The sequence below is a fragment of the Aphelocoma coerulescens genome, chromosome 8 (genome assembly GCF_041296385.1).
Source record: "Aphelocoma coerulescens isolate FSJ_1873_10779 chromosome 8, UR_Acoe_1.0, whole genome shotgun sequence".
NCBI lineage: Eukaryota > Metazoa > Chordata > Aves > Passeriformes > Corvidae > Aphelocoma > Aphelocoma coerulescens.
Genome location: NC_091022.1, coordinates 13307739 through 13325424, shown reverse-complemented (window position 1 = coordinate 13325424; position 17686 = coordinate 13307739). Strand labels below are relative to the sequence as shown.

Here is a 17686-nt window from a genome sequence, read left to right as displayed (position 1 = left end):
ATACCATCCACATTACTGGGACTGTTTCAGAGATCATGGACAATGTGGATGCTGTCATCCTATCATGAACAACAGTGTTTGATAATGATGCATTAACAGTGTATAAATGTTATACAGTACTACAGAAAACTTCCTGGCATTTGTACTTACAGGTTCAATCACAGCTGGTTCTCCCTTCTGGCCTTTTTCTCCATAAGCCCCATGTCCTGTCACCTGGCCAGTAAAAACAACACCAAAAATGGAAATAAGTATAAGGTCTAAGGAACTGGTACAATAAAGAATTGCAGCAACCTGTAACTGAAAGCTAAAGCTGGAATTGGCCTGTGCTATAAAAAATACATCACAGGTACAAATCATATAAATAAAAAATATTTAATACATGAGAAATGAAAATGCAAAAACCGTATGCATGCTTTCTCAATTATTGGATATTGTTAATTTGCACTTTTTGAATGACATGTGCATCCCATGAGTGTGTATCCCATGCTTTACATTAGGACTTTGGTATTAGAATCTAAAACTTCCGTGTGCAAGTCACAACATTGTTTCTTTTCTTATTTGATTGGAAATCTTCTTAGCAGTTAACAATTATTCTCCATGGGTTTACGAATTTAGCAGCCTAAAGTAAGATGGAAAGAAAGATCCCTTGGTCCAATACAGACAGTACCTTTCAAACTCCTAATTTCCTTCACTAGACATCCACAACATGTAAAGTAATCGGAGAAGGGTCTGTGATTTCATGGCATAAATGAGAAGGGAGCTAAGTGCCACTGTGAACACTACAGAATATTTCATGGATAACCAATTATGCCTCCTCCCTACATGAATTAGCATCAACTGCCAAGTTCTTTGAGGACCAGCTCAACAGGAAGTTTTGGGTTCAGGATTAAGGTAGCAGAAGTACCTAAAACACTATGTCAATAACACATACTAATGGAAGAAACAGATTCAAGTTTCAAACAAAGAAAAACAAACCTGATTTTTTTTTCAAACCATGAGATATTGTATTTTTCTTCGGAAGTACCTCTCTTCATTGCTAACATATCCACTAGAAATTAAGTTCTGATCAGTTTAAAATTTGAAATGCTATTATTTCAGTAGAGTGATTCAACATTTACTCTAAAATAGCTGGGGATTAGTAAGAATAGTAAGGATAATGTTACAGTATTTCAATATGAAATATTTTGGAATGGAAAAACAGAGACTTAGATTCATGGACTGTGCATTTTGCATTGATTTATAAAGGCACAGATCTCACTAGTAATGATGTTCATAAACCCATTGGTAGTTCATAAAAATCAACTAGCAAGAGGTATAGACAATCATGTTTTATTATATTAATATAAATTACTAGTAAAAAAATTACATCAGGGTCTCCATCTTTGGAAATATTTCCCCTTTTTGAAAGTTCCCAGATACTGAGTATTTTATATCTTGCTTTTTTTATCATAGGTAGAACTTCAGTTATTCTAAATACATCCACATGTCAAAGGAAAATGACATATCTCTGGTTCAGCAGATGAGAACTGTAATAAGCTTGCACAGACCAGAGCCTGTGTTCTAATTCAAGATTCCTGACTCCTTCAGCTTTGTATCAAGGCATTTTAAGTTGAAATTTACACCAGGGGATAGAGGCTACACAGCCATTTGCTTAATGCAGGCACAAACGGTGCCTTATGGGCTCTTTGCTTCACAGATAATCCGACCTTTTCTGTGTCATTCTGCCACAGTGTCCCCATCTGGGCTAGAAGGAAAAGAGTACACTTGTATCACATGGCACAGATAAAGATCATTAAAAGATACAATGACCCCAACAGGGTTTAGAAAGGAGCGGTAAATGAAATACAGAAGGATGGGTTTCAAGGTTGGCAGGGAAAAGCAACCTCACAGCATTTGCTGTTATTTCTTGGATCCTCTGTAAACTGAAGTTTTGACTTTGTGAGGAGAAAATAAAGATAAGACTGAGCAAATCGTGCAAACAAAATTCTCTTTTTCTACTATATTCAAGGTCTTCCTAACTAAAAAATCCAAATGGGATTTTTTTTCCTTCCAGTCTTAGCCATATTAGTTTTCTTTGCAGCTTCTGCAACTGATAAACTGGTAAACAAGGACCTTGGCACAACTAAAGGAAAGTTTAAACCTTGCTGTTTAGCCTGTGATTAAGTTAGAGGGAAAGAGAGCTATAAAACTCAGAATGAAGAGCATGATTCACAGGATCCACCATGTCATCCTATCTTTATATAAACCGAGCTGTTAAATCACTTCTGCAAGACCATAAATCTGTCACCATTAACTAAGCTTATTTTCATGAAAGGCTTCAGGCCTTAACCTTCCCACTTATGAATTTTCTTCTTGGAAAGCAGCAAAAGCCATGGGATTCTAGACACTTATATGCATATCAACTTCTTAAGGTAATCATATAAAAATATTATTTACAGCACTTGTACCTGCATTAGAACTTATGTTCTTTCCAGCTTTAGCTCTAGTTTAGAAAGATTTTTAAAACTGTTCATTTTAACATTTATTTTTTAATTCCACCTCCTCTTTCCTTTACCTCCCATCTTCAGCCCTCCCTTACTCCCTTCAGCAAATGAGACAAAAAATCTTACGTTTAATAAAGATAAAAAGTTCAAGATTACTAAAACAAGAGGATGGCCTTGATACAAAGGCTATCGGAAACAAGAATATATCTAATATGTACAAGAAACTCTGGATCAGGGTATGTGCAGTTCTGAGACTGTGTAATTATAAAAGAATTACTAAATTAAATTAATCTGCATTATGCCTCCAGTCCACTTACGCTCGTTTCTGTGATATCAGTCTCTGCAGGAACACCTGGACCAAACTCCTCATTAGTGGAATCAGTTGGTTTGTCTTCATATTCTTTATATTCATAAAAATCATATTCTCCTAAATCTCCATCTACCAGCAGATCAGATTCACTGGGGTCTACTCCTCTGCTTCCATATTCAGTTGCCTCAGTTTTTTTATCATAATCCTCTCCAGTTATGTATTCTTCAGCAAATACTTCTTCAACAGGATTTTGCTATTCATATCAGTAGCAAAGATTTGGGAATAGGAGGAATATGTGGGTTATTGTTAGTAAAGCAATGTAAGCATACGCTGATCCACCATGATGACTTGTCAAAAGAAGAAAGAACAGTAGAACTACAGCATATTGTCTTTTAATTAGAGTCTGAAGGAATGGAAGTTCAGCCTTTCAGAGTAATTAAAAGATCTTTGTATAAGTAGTACAAAGAAGTAATGTTTTCATATGCTTTGGTTTTTTATTTCCAAAACCACTGAGTTCAATATATGCAGTATTATGTGTACTGCTTGCGTAATGTTACTTTAGTGCCAAATATAGCTGAATTTCACTGCTTGGTTTCACTCTTACAAGCAATCATGAATGAACATATGCAATGAGCAGTGAATAAGTTCAGATCTTTTTACAACAGCAATGTGGAGGAGGTGCAAGCATCACTTTAGTTAAGCCCAGCCTTTTTCATTATTTTCTGTCTATAAATACCAATGCTGAGCTAAACTTCTTTTCTCTAGTTAATGATTTTGAAGTTTATTTATCGGTAAAAGCCATGACTCATGTGTGTCATGGTAATTCACATATTTTCTGAGTCAAATTTCCACCAGTACAATTCAGATTAATTTTAGTATTTCTGAAATTTAAGCTTTCATCTTAAAGTATGTAAGCTGTCAAACCAAGCAAACAACTTAAAAGCACTAAAGCAGTTTAAAAGAATGCTATATTTGAGATGTACAAAACCATTTGTGAAATAAAGGAGGATTGCTTTATTCTATTACAGAGGTCTTTTGACAGGGTAATTTTGAAAGAAATAGAAGTTCAGATACTGCTAATACAATATGATGTTCTAAATAATCAGACAATATGAAGTAGTATGATCTTGAAAATATTCAGAAGCTAATCAACATCCAGTGTAATTAAAAAATCTTGATCTAATAATGATACTGAAATATATTGCAGTTAAAATAGAAGTCCAGATTCTGATTTAACAATTGCCGAATTCCATTAGTTACAGGAGTATGACTTTGCCTTACAGCTGGAATAAACACAGATCTGAACCAATTCTAAGCCAAATTTTACCTTTATGAAGCAATGCTGTCACCAAGGAGAGCATTTAGCACTTTGGATCTACCTCATTGCACCTCTACTATTGTAAAATCAGCTTAAAATTGCCCAGGAAACGGAATGATTTAGATACATTTGTTGATCAACTTGTGAGAAGCAAACATGAGACTCAACATAAGAATGCTTTACAGCAAAATGAGTAAAACACCTTAATTCACCTTCACTTTCTAAGATACATACGAGAAAAACCATAGAACAAATGGGGACTCTTTTTTCAAATATTCAGGGGAAGGGGAGAGGGGGAGTTTTGTACATCTTTTAAGCAACAATCTTAATTATGAAAGGAAAAGGTAAAAGAAAAATGAGAACAATATTTCTTAAAATCTGCCATCATTTTTCTAACACTAGCATTAATTAATATGCAAACATATTAATGCAGCACTGTCTTAGGTGCAGCAATTTTAACAAAATAATGTTTAGACCGGTTATTGTGGCTTTCTAGAAATGTGTTTTCTGACATAAGTCAAAATCATAATTTTATCTTTTTTGACAGTTCAAAATATAATGTTTCTTTTGAATAGAACAAGTAAAAATCAAACAATTTGGTTTTGGTAGCTGAAGAACTATGAAAAAAAACCAACGGTTTCTGACTCAGCTTCCACATGCTGCTATGGTGGTAGCCATGCTTTGTCTTGTGTTAGGTTCTTTTTATGCTGCACCTTAAAAATTACAGGAAAAATTAGAGACTCCACTTCCTATTACGGGGACTATGTCTGATAGTTAACCTAGTTTATGCTAGACATAGCTCCATTCACACCCACACTGGAAGCAGCAAAACTACGTTCCCACACCATACATCACTGAATTATGTCCAGAATCACGCACTCTGCAGAGTGAAGGTTCAGCAGATCTCTACAGAATTAATGCGAGTTCTGCCCAAGAAAACTCTAGCTTCTGATATTGGCTGAGGAAGCATAAAATCACATTAAGTGCTGGTAGAGTTTGTAACTTTGACATAGAAATCCATCCTTTTAAAATGCATTTGTACTTTTTTAATGACTGACAGCTGGTGTAACAAGTATTTTCTCGAGACTTCTTACTACCTCATTTGCTTCAGTAGTTCTGGAGGGAGCTTCTGTCTGGGGTCCATAGTCATTTTCAGCTATGCTATAATCTTGAAATCCATCAATAACGTTGGCCTAATATGAAAAAAGAAGGACATTATTAAAAAAAATCCCGTATGAAAAATTCAAGAGGTTTTGCTGTTATTCAGGTTATGGTATTAGCCAGATGTATTCATCTAGTGGGGTTAGGTAAATTTTTTTCTTATTATCAAAGATCTTCCAGTCTTGGTCTGGGAAAGATCTTGATTATTTCTTGGCTACCTTTACCCCTAGTTTGCCTTTTGTTGCTGCTTGATAACTTTTCTTCTTCTTGGATGCATATTTTTCAGATTTTTTTGTTGTGGCCTTTTGAGGTTTGTCCTTTGAGCTAGCGGCCACTGTCCTCTTCTTCTTTTTGACCATGGCTTTCTTTTTCTGTGAACGTTATGAAAGATGGAATGGGAAAACATAAATAAAATGAAAAGAAATATGAGAAAGGGTGAATGAAAGAATGGTAACCAAATGCAAGATGAATGCTGTCAGCCGTGAGACCTTCCATCTCTAACTGAAAGCAAGGGTTACAGCTACAAAGTAAAGAAATGAGTGAGAGGAAAGCATTAAGCTTATATACAGAAGGCACAAATTGACAAACCATATGGTAGGGGACAGCTGGACACCACACAACAAACAGATCAGATTCTGTTACCTCTGTTTGTGCTACTGTCTCTTCAAACAGTGGGAGTCCCTCTGTTACAGAATCAGTTTCTTTATAATCTGCATCCCCATACTCATAGTCATATTCGATAAAATCTTCTGGTGTGTACTACATTGCAAATGGAAAAATATCAGGCATTCCCATGTTAGTGGTAGCAAACTAGATTAGCAATACTGGAAAGTATCTTAACCTTTACTTAGGAATAAAGTTTAACAAAAGGCAGTATGAACAATTCAATGTAATTATTCATTTGGGGAAAAAACCTCACGATTTCTTATTTCTTTCAAAGCACAGTACAAAAGTAGTAAAAAATAAGTAGTAATGCCAGGAAAAAGCCTCTCTTTCATTGGACTGCAAAGAAGAATCCAGTATAATTTTGATTACTGGGAGCACCAACAGATCTTTTGAAACTATGTATTTATTTCATCTTTAAATTTTAAGTAATGCCTCTTTTACCTGTATTTTTTTCAGGTGACCAGAAGAGCAGAGATGCCAATATCTGACATGAATAAATAATGTCAGATAGAGGAAAGAGGCCACAGCTCACAAGTACACATGGCTATCTTCCTCTTGTTTGATGTTGTGTTTGAAAACCAGGGCAGCTCCGTGGTATAAATTTCCTGAGCAAATGCCTCACCGCTGTATAGAAACAACTCTGTTTCTATAATTTTTATCAAATGAAGATTTGGCACATAAAATTTTTACAAGAGCAAGTAGCTTTAGAATTGGCTTGTGTAGTGTTCTGAGCCCAATCTAGGGAGCCAGGAACTCCTGAGCTGTACTCTTGGCTGTGCCAAGGAGATACTGGTCTCTGTATTATGTGCACCAAGTGCAATTCATCCCAGCTGAGAAGAAAGGGCAGCTTTAAACTATCTTTTCACTCCTACCATGCTTGAAGCTGCAAGAACTGGTTGGTCTAGTAAAGTAAAGCAGTCTCCTTGTTGCTACCAGTTCTCTTTACGTGCCCAGGGAGCCAAAAGAAGGCAGAATTGTGGCCAGAGTCTGGAAAAGTGTTTGCTTTCCCTTTAGGAAGAAATATTCTAATGTGCCTCATGTGAACTTGTCCCTTCTGAAAACTCCTCTCTCTTGTTTCAAGTCAGCATCATTGTCTGTAAAATGAAGACAATACTGTTTGTTTCTTTATATTGATGAGAGAGAGAATCAGTACATTACACTTGCAAATGAGTCTGAGGATTCAGAGATGTCACCATTATCAGAAAGAGATGGACATTTTAGAAGAAATTACATATGAGATTAAAATAGATCTCCATATTCCAAACTATATTCTACCATCTGATAGAAAACCCTGGTTTAACTGTTTCCTCTGGCAATGCTTTTTGATACAATTTTTTACTTATGATTTTAATGCATAGAAGTTGATTTCCTCAGCAAGTATAAGACTAATGCTGAAAGGCCCTTAATCACTTAAAAATCCTTTTACATGGGTTTCTATTACTTTACTCCTATGACTCCTCAGAGTCTTACTATGATCAACAGCTTTTCTTAAAAAGAAGATTATCTTTCAGAAGGCAGATGCTTTTTCCTTGATTGTCCTTTTGATTATTTCTACCCAGGCACATATAAACTGGTTAGTCATGAGATTTGATAAATATATAAAAAGGATGTAACATACTTTTGGTACTCGTTCAAAACTATATTGCACATTAATAAGAGCACTTCAAATGACATTTAAATAACAAGATACCATTTTAGGTGGAGAATATCCTCTTTGTGAAGTATATGGGCACTTTATATCTGCCTCATGTAATGTAAGCAATGCTTTGATTTCATCAGTGGTATCTTTTGCATTACCAAAGACAGTTGATACTATTTATACTTTTCAAAACCAGCAGCATTTTAGACTTAACCAGGGTAGGTAATATGTGATTATTCTTTCCCTGTTCAGCCAATTAAGATTCAGTCCTAATCCCAGTGAAGTCAATGAAACATGTTTGACCTATAACTGGCCCTATATGGGCCTCACGGACAGCAGTGACAAATGGAGAGGTCTGTTGATGTACAAAAGCATTTCTGTCTTGTGCAGTTCTGGAACTGCAACTCAATACAGCTTGTCTCTAAAGAAGTGTGCCACTGCCACTCAAAGAAGAAAACGCAATGACAAGCTTCTAGGAGACCACAAGCAGCCACAAAAAGGAAGTAAAGGAAGAACCACATGGATGAAAACGGACTTTTTGAAATAGTTACAGAATAGCATTGAAATTGCAGTATATCTTTGGAAATTATAAAAATGTCTGCAAGTGATTTGTTTATCTTCTCTCAAGAAGTCTACACAAACTAGGTTTATCTACAAGAAAAAAAAAAAAGTACTCAGTGGAATATACCTCTCAAAATTCAATCATTCCACCCTAACAGCAATAACCAATTACATACTTTCAAATGCTTCCTCAGCCAAACAACATGAATCAAACACTCTGCTATGCAATTTTTATTGGAACCCAAGCAAAAAACACCACCTATGTTAAATAATAACCAATATCTTAAGAGATAAGTGGAGTAACATTTTTGAGAGAATTACCATGTCATTAACCAGATTTAAGTTTAAATATGCTGTTAGGAGTTTGTTTTAGTAACTTACAGACACATAAATTCCTTTTTAGTAAGCACTGTAGACCAGTTATCCTAGTATTAAAAAAGAAAGAAGTGAGTAAGCTGATATTTATGCTAAGAGGTCTAGTCAAAAAGTCAGACATTAATGAATGAGAACTAGAAAACATACAAAATAGTACAAGTATGTGGACAGATCTATTGCATCATGCATAATCACACAGAAAATACTTTTGGGTATTGTGCTTCACTCATTTCTGTTAAAGAAAGTTTCACTTTCTTTATATGCAAAATGTGATCACAAATAGAACAGTGTATTTTGGCTGTGCTGATATGCAGAGACACAGAAAGAACAGGGATGGATGAGAAATGGGGAATGACAGTTTCCATGCTGGAATCAGATTACTGCCAAGCAGGTGAAGATCTTCCACTTTAAGAGCAGAGTATCAGAGGGGTATTATGAAAATTCTTGAACTTACAAGCTAGGGCATGTTGCCACTGGGCCAAAACCATATTCAAGTAATTTTGAAATCGCAGTACTTTGTAGTCCCACAGATGCAAGGAGGGAAAGTGAAAATATGTCACAAGATAAAAACTGTCTACAAGACAAACCTTATTCTTAGCAATCCTTCCTTTCCCAACATTTCTTTCTGAAAGTCCAGCAACTCTCATCTTTCACACCAGCCAATAAACAGAGAATATGTTTTGTACTGAACCCCATGGGTCCTGCTGCAAAGAGTTAAATATAGATGCAAAATCTTCCAGGTGTATTTCCTGAGGCACAGTCTGTCCAGATGGAGGAATGCACCTCTACATCCCTAACTGATGTAAAGTTGCACTTTAGAAATATGATTTACTCACAGAATGATAATTCAACCTGATGAAGGCTGTTCCCTGTTTCTAATATAGGACAACAGGACTAGCGAAGGACTAGTCAGGTAAATGAAGACTAAATTTACAAACACCAGGGACAGATTTAATGGCTTTAGTCACCTGCTGTGAAGCTGGCAACTCACACCCTGCCATTAACAGTTAAGACTGGATATGTGGCACATATCCCTTCTTTTTCTGGAGATACACAACCAGAAGGTCACCTTTATCAGATGACCAGAGACAGGGGTATGATCCACTCAGTTTGACCTCAACAAACGTTTAGAAAAGTTCCTTAGCATTCTGGATACGCAAAACCCCGGCCCTGCTATTAGTTCACAGAAGTAGGGAAGTTCACAGATGTCTATCATAGTTGCACTACTAATCAAAGGAAAAGTAATAAATAGACTCTTGAATATACAGGAGAAAGGATCTAGAATTTCAAAATAAATAATAGGTTAAACCTGGCGAGGGATTTCAGCTAAGAGACATCAGGTAACACATTCTTCAGATGTGATGCAATTTTCTTCCTCTTGCTTTTCTTTCTTCTCTTGTGGGACCACCAATAGTTACTAAACAGCCATTCTTGTAATGAATATTGCATATGACTATTTTCTTTCAAATGAAAGGAGGAATAAAACCTGCTGCTTTTTGATGGGACAAAGTGTTTCCATTATGACCTCATGCTTTCTTTACCAGAGTGATTCTATTACACTACCAGATCATCATGCAATTCCAATTAAAGAGATGAACTGTTTTCTTCATCAGATGAATTTTAGAAGCGGAAGATCAGCAGCATGCAAGGCCTATTTGAACTGGGAAATAACTTAAATATTCTGAAGGAAACCTTACTTTGGAAACTGATTCTTCTACTATCCATACTCTAAAAACCTAACCTCCCATTCCAAAATGTAGATTTTAGCATTTTTTTGCTTTACATTTCCAAATTTAAATAATTAATAATCTAAATCCTGAACCAAAAAACAATCATAAGCTCAACTTTTCCATTTCCTAAAGATTATGCTAAGTCATGTACAAGCTAAAGAGGCAAAGATGACTTTGAAATATTCTAGGCTCACTAACACTTTATAAAATGCAATAAAATAAAGGATGCCAAGCAAAATGAGTTTTAAAAGTCAGCTGCAGTAATAGAAAAAATAAATAGAAAATGTCAACCTTAGGACAGAAGGAAAGTTACAACTTTTAAAGGATGGCCTCTTCTACCATATAGTCCTTATATTGCTCATAAAAGTGACAAAATCAAGGAGATAAAAGGAAATAAGAACATTATCTTCAGTTTCCAAAGACATCCTGTTTCAAAAGGAGAATAAGACCCTTGAGGTTCTTTATTATGTTACTCCCTTACGTAAAAAGTCTACATATCTATGCAAAGAAAAAGAGAGCTAGGAAGATCACTATTTTTAATATCTGCTAAATTAGTTAACTGCAGTTCTAAAGGTAATAATTTATGACAGCTGGTGTGGGGTCAGTAGCTCTGACTGAGGAAGCTGTGACTGATCCGGAGAGATGGTCCCGAAAGGAATCGCCTTCCCCAGGTCCGGTGTCTTCCCTCAGCTGCTGGCAGAGGGGCCCTTGCAGAGGCTGTCAGCTCTTTAGTGATTGTCAGCTCGTGATTCCAGCTCAGCTCTGCAGGGCAGCCTCCAGGCCAGACCAGAGAGAGACGAGAGGCTCGTGTGGCTGTTCCGCAGGAGGCAGCTTTATTAGCTGGTTAAGGGGAGGCCAGGGATGGACTCTCTCTGCTCTCACTGGGGCAGGGGGCTGGCTTTATAGGGATACAGGGGGTGGGTATCAGAGGGTAAAGGCCAATGGGCTACAAAGGATCTGCATAGGGTCTCCCTGAGGATTCTGGGTTTGTCTTCTTCTCGCTGTAACTGCAAAGAGGTTGCCTTTCCAGGGGAGTTCTGCTGGGAGACTGAGCAATCTCCGTATCTCAGCAGACATCCCTCCAGGGCAGGGGCTGGGCATACCCCACAAACAATAAACATAAAATTAAACATAAAAATAATAATCTTTCTGCATTTTTCAGAAAACTAGTCTTTCTGATCAAACACGTAAAAGGGCACTAAATTAACATGTTCTGAAAGGATGCGTGAAGCCTCCAAGCCAACATATTTGGGGACCATTTGCACTTTTAATTTACGAAATTCATTTCATTAAAGGAAAACATTTCATGTCTTCAAATAATCCATTAGTTTGGGACAGATCCAAAATAAATGAAGCTGAGTTCCTTTGGGGAGCCATTTCTTCAGCAGAAGTCAGACCGTGTGATTCACTGGGTTACAGAATAATCTTCCAAGAGAAGATTTGAAAGCCTGATAGCTGGTTCCTTTGCAAACTAGAGTACTCCAGAAAATATACTGCCCAACATCAAGGATGATGAAGACTGGCTAGATCTGTCACTGCTCTAATTTCTGTGAGCTGGCCAAGCATATGTGATTGGACTGGAAAGGAATTTAATACATTTCCATTTATAGTAAAAAGGGGTTTGAAAACAAGACAGAGGCCAGACTGTTCACAAGGTATTTATAAGAAAAGCATAGGTGTGTATTTTCTTTAAGAAAAGCAATGTTGATAGTTTTAAAATATAATTTCAAACATATATGGGATCCTTAAAATCTTGTCATACATTCAATATGAAAAACCCAAGGTTCTGGAACTTCTAGGCAACACTTTTTTGTGTACTGCCAACTGCTGAGGTCATCACTCTGACCTTGACCAGCTACAGAGATTCATACCTGGCTATTCACAAGCAAGAACAAGGAAGACTGATGCACAGTTCAATTAAAACATGTCTTGAAGATGGAAATAAATGATAATAAATAACAAAGTGTGTGGATATTACTATTAATCTACTGCTTTCTCATTTTCAGACTGAATGACACTTAGGTCTGATGAACAAATCCCAAAGAAAGGGAAGCATTCTCTATAGGGAGGGTTCTGATGTGCATCAATCCCAACAGCTCAGCCTGAACTGCTCACACAGAGCCCACAGTCCTGGCTAGCAGCCAAGTGCAACAAATTCTGCAGAGCCTGAACACAAAAGGTACTTAGAGGTTGCCCAGTTAAATAAACCTTGTTTAGACATATAACACAGTCATTTGGATCCAGAAAGGGACTGACTGAATTAAAATGGAAGTATAAAGACCCAATTGGGTCCAAAGCTTGTATCTTGAAATCCTCAGGTCACTCGTACCTAACCCCTTATAGGAAGGGAGAAGTCAGGATGCAGGAGTTGACCTTGCTGAGGGAGAAAAATGACATGGGGGATCAGGACAGCACAGCTGGGTAAGCCTGCAGACAAGGGTACAATTTAAGATATGTCCTCCCTTTCTAGGGTGACTAGGTCTTTGTCCTTATTCACAGCTTACTATTTTTGTGAATTTCATTGTGAGATGCTTGATTCTTCCTAAACTTTTTTTAGTGTAAACTTGGCATTTCATTCAGGGATGAAGACATCCTGTAAGTAAAAAGTAGGTATTGAAATCCTCTCTGTTGGATCAAAATTGCAGCTTGAATGAGACACATGGTAAAAAGAAAATGCAACAAGAAAAAGGAAATCTCAATGCAGCACTTAAGGTATCGTTAGTAAAGACAATTTGATTATAAATCAGTTTCCAGTAAATTTACATACGAGAGCACAGTGAAGGTCTTAAGGCCTTGAGAAAAACTTAAACATTTTAAAAAGCAACTATTTCATTCCTGATGTTGCAGTGATGTGACATGCATTCTCAGGCTCATTTAATGGAAACTCACCACAATATATTCCATAATTTTTCCCATTTTATGGTTGGTAATTATTTTTAGTCCAGGTAAAGTCTTAGACCCTTCCCACAACAAACACATAAACAATTCCACCAGCTGAACTGGAAAGAGGGCATAGGGTGGAAATAAATTCAGAAAATGACTCATTTAAATCAGCACTGCTATTGAAAGAAATGTCCCCAGACCTAAAATGCTGGATATTTGATTATTTGCTCCTTTGGAGAAAGAAGCACTCCCTAGAGCAATGAGGATTACACTCAGTTAAACCTTTAAACCAGTATCTTTTCACCTAAATCCTTCTCTCTAGATGCTTCTTTAGTCATCTAAAAATAATCCAGCTTTTCAGAGTGAATGTCTTCCTAGGCCATGAACTTGCCAGGAGACTACGAAAGTGTGCAATTTCAAGAGAAATCCTATTCATCTTCCTAAATGCAGCTTACCAAACATAATTTTCTATTTTACTGATGAAAAGTCAACCACTTCCTTCAGGTTTTGTAATCACTGCTAGAGACACATATTAATAGCTCAGAAATATTAATTTACCTTTAAGCCAAGTATCAGTTTCTTGTTCTGGTCTGCACTAATTCAAAGGCTCAGAAATGTAAGGCCAGAAGGGACTAATTGGCTAACTCTTGTGCACTTGCAGAATTCAAAACTTCCTATGGTCACTCTGAAACAGAGTCAACTAAAGTATGAATAACATTTCCCAAAACTTTCAGAAAGTTATCTACCATTGGCTTGAAGATATCTACAGATTCACCATTTTGGTAATTTCTTCTTTCTTTCCTAAAAGTTTCAATAGATATTTTCCTAACTGAATTTATCTATCTTTCTTCTCCCTCTACCCCATTTGTCTGCAGCCAGTACTTTCTTTATGTTGTGGGTCTCTGACATGGTAAGTGAGCAACATATGTGATGATTCAGTTATGTTTCAAGTGGCAGCATGCAGAGGCAATATTGCGTCTGTATTCGTACTCTATTTAAAAACCAAGACATGCACGGTATTATTTTGGGAAAAACTCCTTCCCTTCTTTAATAACCAGAATATTTTGAGGCTAGTGTCCAACATATATTTCCAGCTTCTGCTGGTTAATCCAGACTCTGAAGACACAATCCTGCCTAGCCTTTCGCCCAGATTTTTCTCTTCCCTCTTCCTACCACAAGAGTTTGTGTGAAAACATTGAAGATGAAACCATGAAACCAATCAAGTTAAACAGTAATCTTTCAATGCAGGCTTTCAGCATTATTAGTATCCCAGTCTGGTAAACCATGTACCCCTCAAATTGCTTTCACTGATCCATCAGCCAACAAAGCCCCCAGATGGGGACAATGTGCTGCAGATGAAAGGTTCTTCTGTTACCACATGCAAGCAGACTGTTATTGCAGTGTGCTTCTGAGTTCATTATGCTTGCCCTGCAGTTATTTCTTTGGCTTGTATGTGTGTAACATTGCCTTTAGTTGTGTTACCATCACTGTTTACTGCTCTGCAGTATCGTGACTCTGACAAATTTTAATGCCATCCATTTCACACACATTTCTATATTTCTAGCACAATTACTAAGAAACTCGACTACAACTTTAATTCAGTGACAGATCATTGTTTATAGTAATTTCTGAAATAAGGCACTCAGATTTGAATCTCTTTGTCAGATACTTTACCACACCTTTGTTTTTAAATTAAAATAACATAAATTAACAAGTCAGAAGCTTTGTAAAAGTCTAAGTTTATAAATACTATCAGATATCACTAATCAAAGGTGTAATCTCTTCAAAACATGTAATCAAGCATTTTAAAATAATCGTTTTCATTATAGACTATCTGCAAATATATTTTTATCTTTGAACTTATTTAATTTTGCAATTACAGTTTACAAAAATCAGCGTTGCTATCTTCTATAACTTCTTCCAGTACCTAAATAAAACTTGTCATTTATTTTCTTAAAATAAATTATCTGTGTGATTTGACAGGCTGTAACTCACAAGATAACGAAGTATCCTGCCTTAACAAGCTGCTTTTTTACTATTGAGTAGACAATTCTATAATTCTATAAATTCAATCAGTCATTTATTCTCTTGCATATTTATCACATTGGTAGCATTGCTGATGTGAGTATTTTAGATTACTATTACACATTAAAGAGATCTATTGACTTCACTGGGAATATTATGCAAAGTGATACAAACTCAAGGAGAACAAGGAAATTGTGTCTTAGGTCAGAAAGCTAAGCAAAATAATCCAATCACCACTCTCAGCAATAAAAAAAAGGAAAAGGAAATGGCAGTTCTCCATTTTATTAATCATTTAGTGCTTTTCAATTTGTCTTCAAATTTATTTTAAAATGTTACATTATGAATTAAGATCTTTGATTTTACTTTTTTCTCTGTAGGTACTCCCACAAACTCTGTGTGTTACCAAGGGGGAAAAATAGGCCTTTGAAAAACATATTAAAAACCACTAAAGCCAAGAGCAACCAAATAGCAGCAAAGCCCAGGAAACTTCCAAAGCAAAATTTAAATTTTTTTTGAAACTTAATAAGGAAAAAAAAAAATTAGATCTTGCTATCTCTTTTCATCTTATCATAAATTACCGGCAATATGCTTTCCATCTGTTCTGGTTTGGAATATGGAGATCCAGGTATCCAGGAACACAGACAGAATGTCCTATGGAGTCCTCCTGAAAAGACCAAACTCCACACACTGTAATGCAGTGTAAAGGCCTCTGCCTGTGTGTAGGTGACTTGACACACCTTGAACTACACCTCAGATGTAATGGATGTAGGAGGGAGTTCCTCTGAAAGAAGTTCTGCTCTCTATGGGCCTTTGTCTCCTGCTGACATAATTTTCAGTCAGATACAATAAATAGTAACAACAAACAAAACTACCATGTGTTTAAGAAAAATTCCATCCCAAAACAGGCTTAAAACAGACATCTAAGAACTATTCAGCAAGTTTTAATGCTGATCTCTTGAGCAATCAGTAGTAATAACCAGTTGGATCACACATGGTGTGCATATCAGCTGTCCAGAATCAAGTTCATTTATGACTTGTTACATTTTGGAAAAGCTTTTCACTTTACACTGTTCAAGGCAAGCACTTAGAATATGTACAACAATACATACAAGTGCTCAGAGGTCTAATCTGAGGAGCTACCTCGACCTGGGTGAATTACTCAGTTTATGGCTGTGAGAACTGGCTACAGTGACTAATGGTTTCTCTAAATATCCTTCATGTTTCTGGGAAAAATTCCTACTCTGTTTTGTTCTTGTTGGTTTACCTCCTGTGAGTAGAACTGGCTGAAATACTTTTGTGTGCACATGCATTTGTGCACACAGCTCATTAAAACACATGGCTCTTTTAACAGAAGATTTTTACAATTGTGGAAGACTCAAAGCTCCCACGTCTTTCAAATGCGGCATTTGTTGATACCCAGCATCAGTGAAATTATAAACATACAGGAAGAACAAATATGCATGAGTAGACAAACTCATACTGCTATAATTTTTTAAAAGAAGCACATTTTAACTTCATTGAGAATGCTGGTTGTTCAAATACCACGAGGGTGATAGGTTCCTTCAAATGCTTAACATAAATGAGTGAAAATGAACAGAGCATTTCTACCCTCTCCCAGCAAAAATGAATTCACTCCTGCAACCTGCTTCCTTCACTGCTAGAACAATGCATGCCATTTAGCTGGAAGTGCTCCTTGGGTAACTTTTCTCCAACACAACCACTAATGTGCAATAAATCCAGTACTACATGACTGATTACTCACCTCATCAACTCGAGGATCTTGAGCCTGAGCAGCATTGGGCACTGGGGAGTCACAGTCTGGGCTATAATGCTCACAATAGTCAAATGCAGCTCTGGGATCAGCTATAATCAACAGCTGCTGGATCTCACCCTACAGGAAAGCATATGAAGCATATGCAGATTAAATAACAAAAACAAAGGTAGTCTACAGTTCATCAGAAGTACAGTGTTCACATTCAGAAACAAAACCAGGCACATAATACTTATATATTTCCATATGTTATAAATAACATATCCACCTAATTTCTGCTGCTAGTATGGAAAACAACTATTGTTCACATGGCAAAACAATGCAAATTAATACCAAATGGACTTAGGTGCAAAATTCTGGCTTAAAATCATGTCTGGTTTTGAAAGGAGAGAGTGGGAAGGTGCAACTTCTGATCTGTGATTTTCATGCTGTTTGTTTACTTCTTCACTGGAATCGGTCTAAATTTCTAAGATTTAATTCAGGGCACTTCCTATTACCAGCATGCAGCTCAGCATGCAAGTGATCAACAGTATAATTCTAAGTTTGCATCACATATGCACTCTCAAAGGAGACAATGAAATAAAATAAAATAATAAAATACAATAAAATAAAATAAAATAGTCTGTACCAGAGACAGTTATTTGAATAAAACATAATTAAGTAAAAGCACAGTGTAAATACACACTACAGAATGTGTTAAAAAAAATTTAATTGCTAAAAAATGTTGGTTTTGCCTCTATTCCCATATATCATGCATAAAAACA

General features: G+C 36.4%; 1 protein-coding gene across 4 annotated transcripts in view; it reads right to left on the bottom strand.

Annotated features, from left to right (window-relative positions):
- COL11A1 (collagen type XI alpha 1 chain) overlaps nt 1-17686 on the bottom strand; it is a 132941-nt gene that overhangs the window by 80565 nt on the left and 34690 nt on the right. Inside the window, exons 5-10 of one of the 4 annotated variants that reach the window (XM_069023255.1) lie at nt 16914-17042; nt 5915-6031; nt 5497-5643; nt 5209-5304; nt 2801-3046; nt 151-213 (exon numbers count right to left, since the gene is read on the bottom strand). In XM_069023255.1, coding sequence (XP_068879356.1) covers nt 151-213; nt 2801-3046; nt 5209-5304; nt 5497-5643; nt 5915-6031; nt 16914-17042 — 798 coding nt within the window. Of the gene's footprint in view, nt 1-150; nt 214-2800; nt 3047-5208; nt 5305-5490; nt 5644-5914; nt 6032-16913; nt 17043-17686 lie in introns of all 4 variants that reach the window. The other 3 variants (XM_069023256.1, XM_069023257.1, XM_069023259.1) reach the window with 3 other exon arrangements.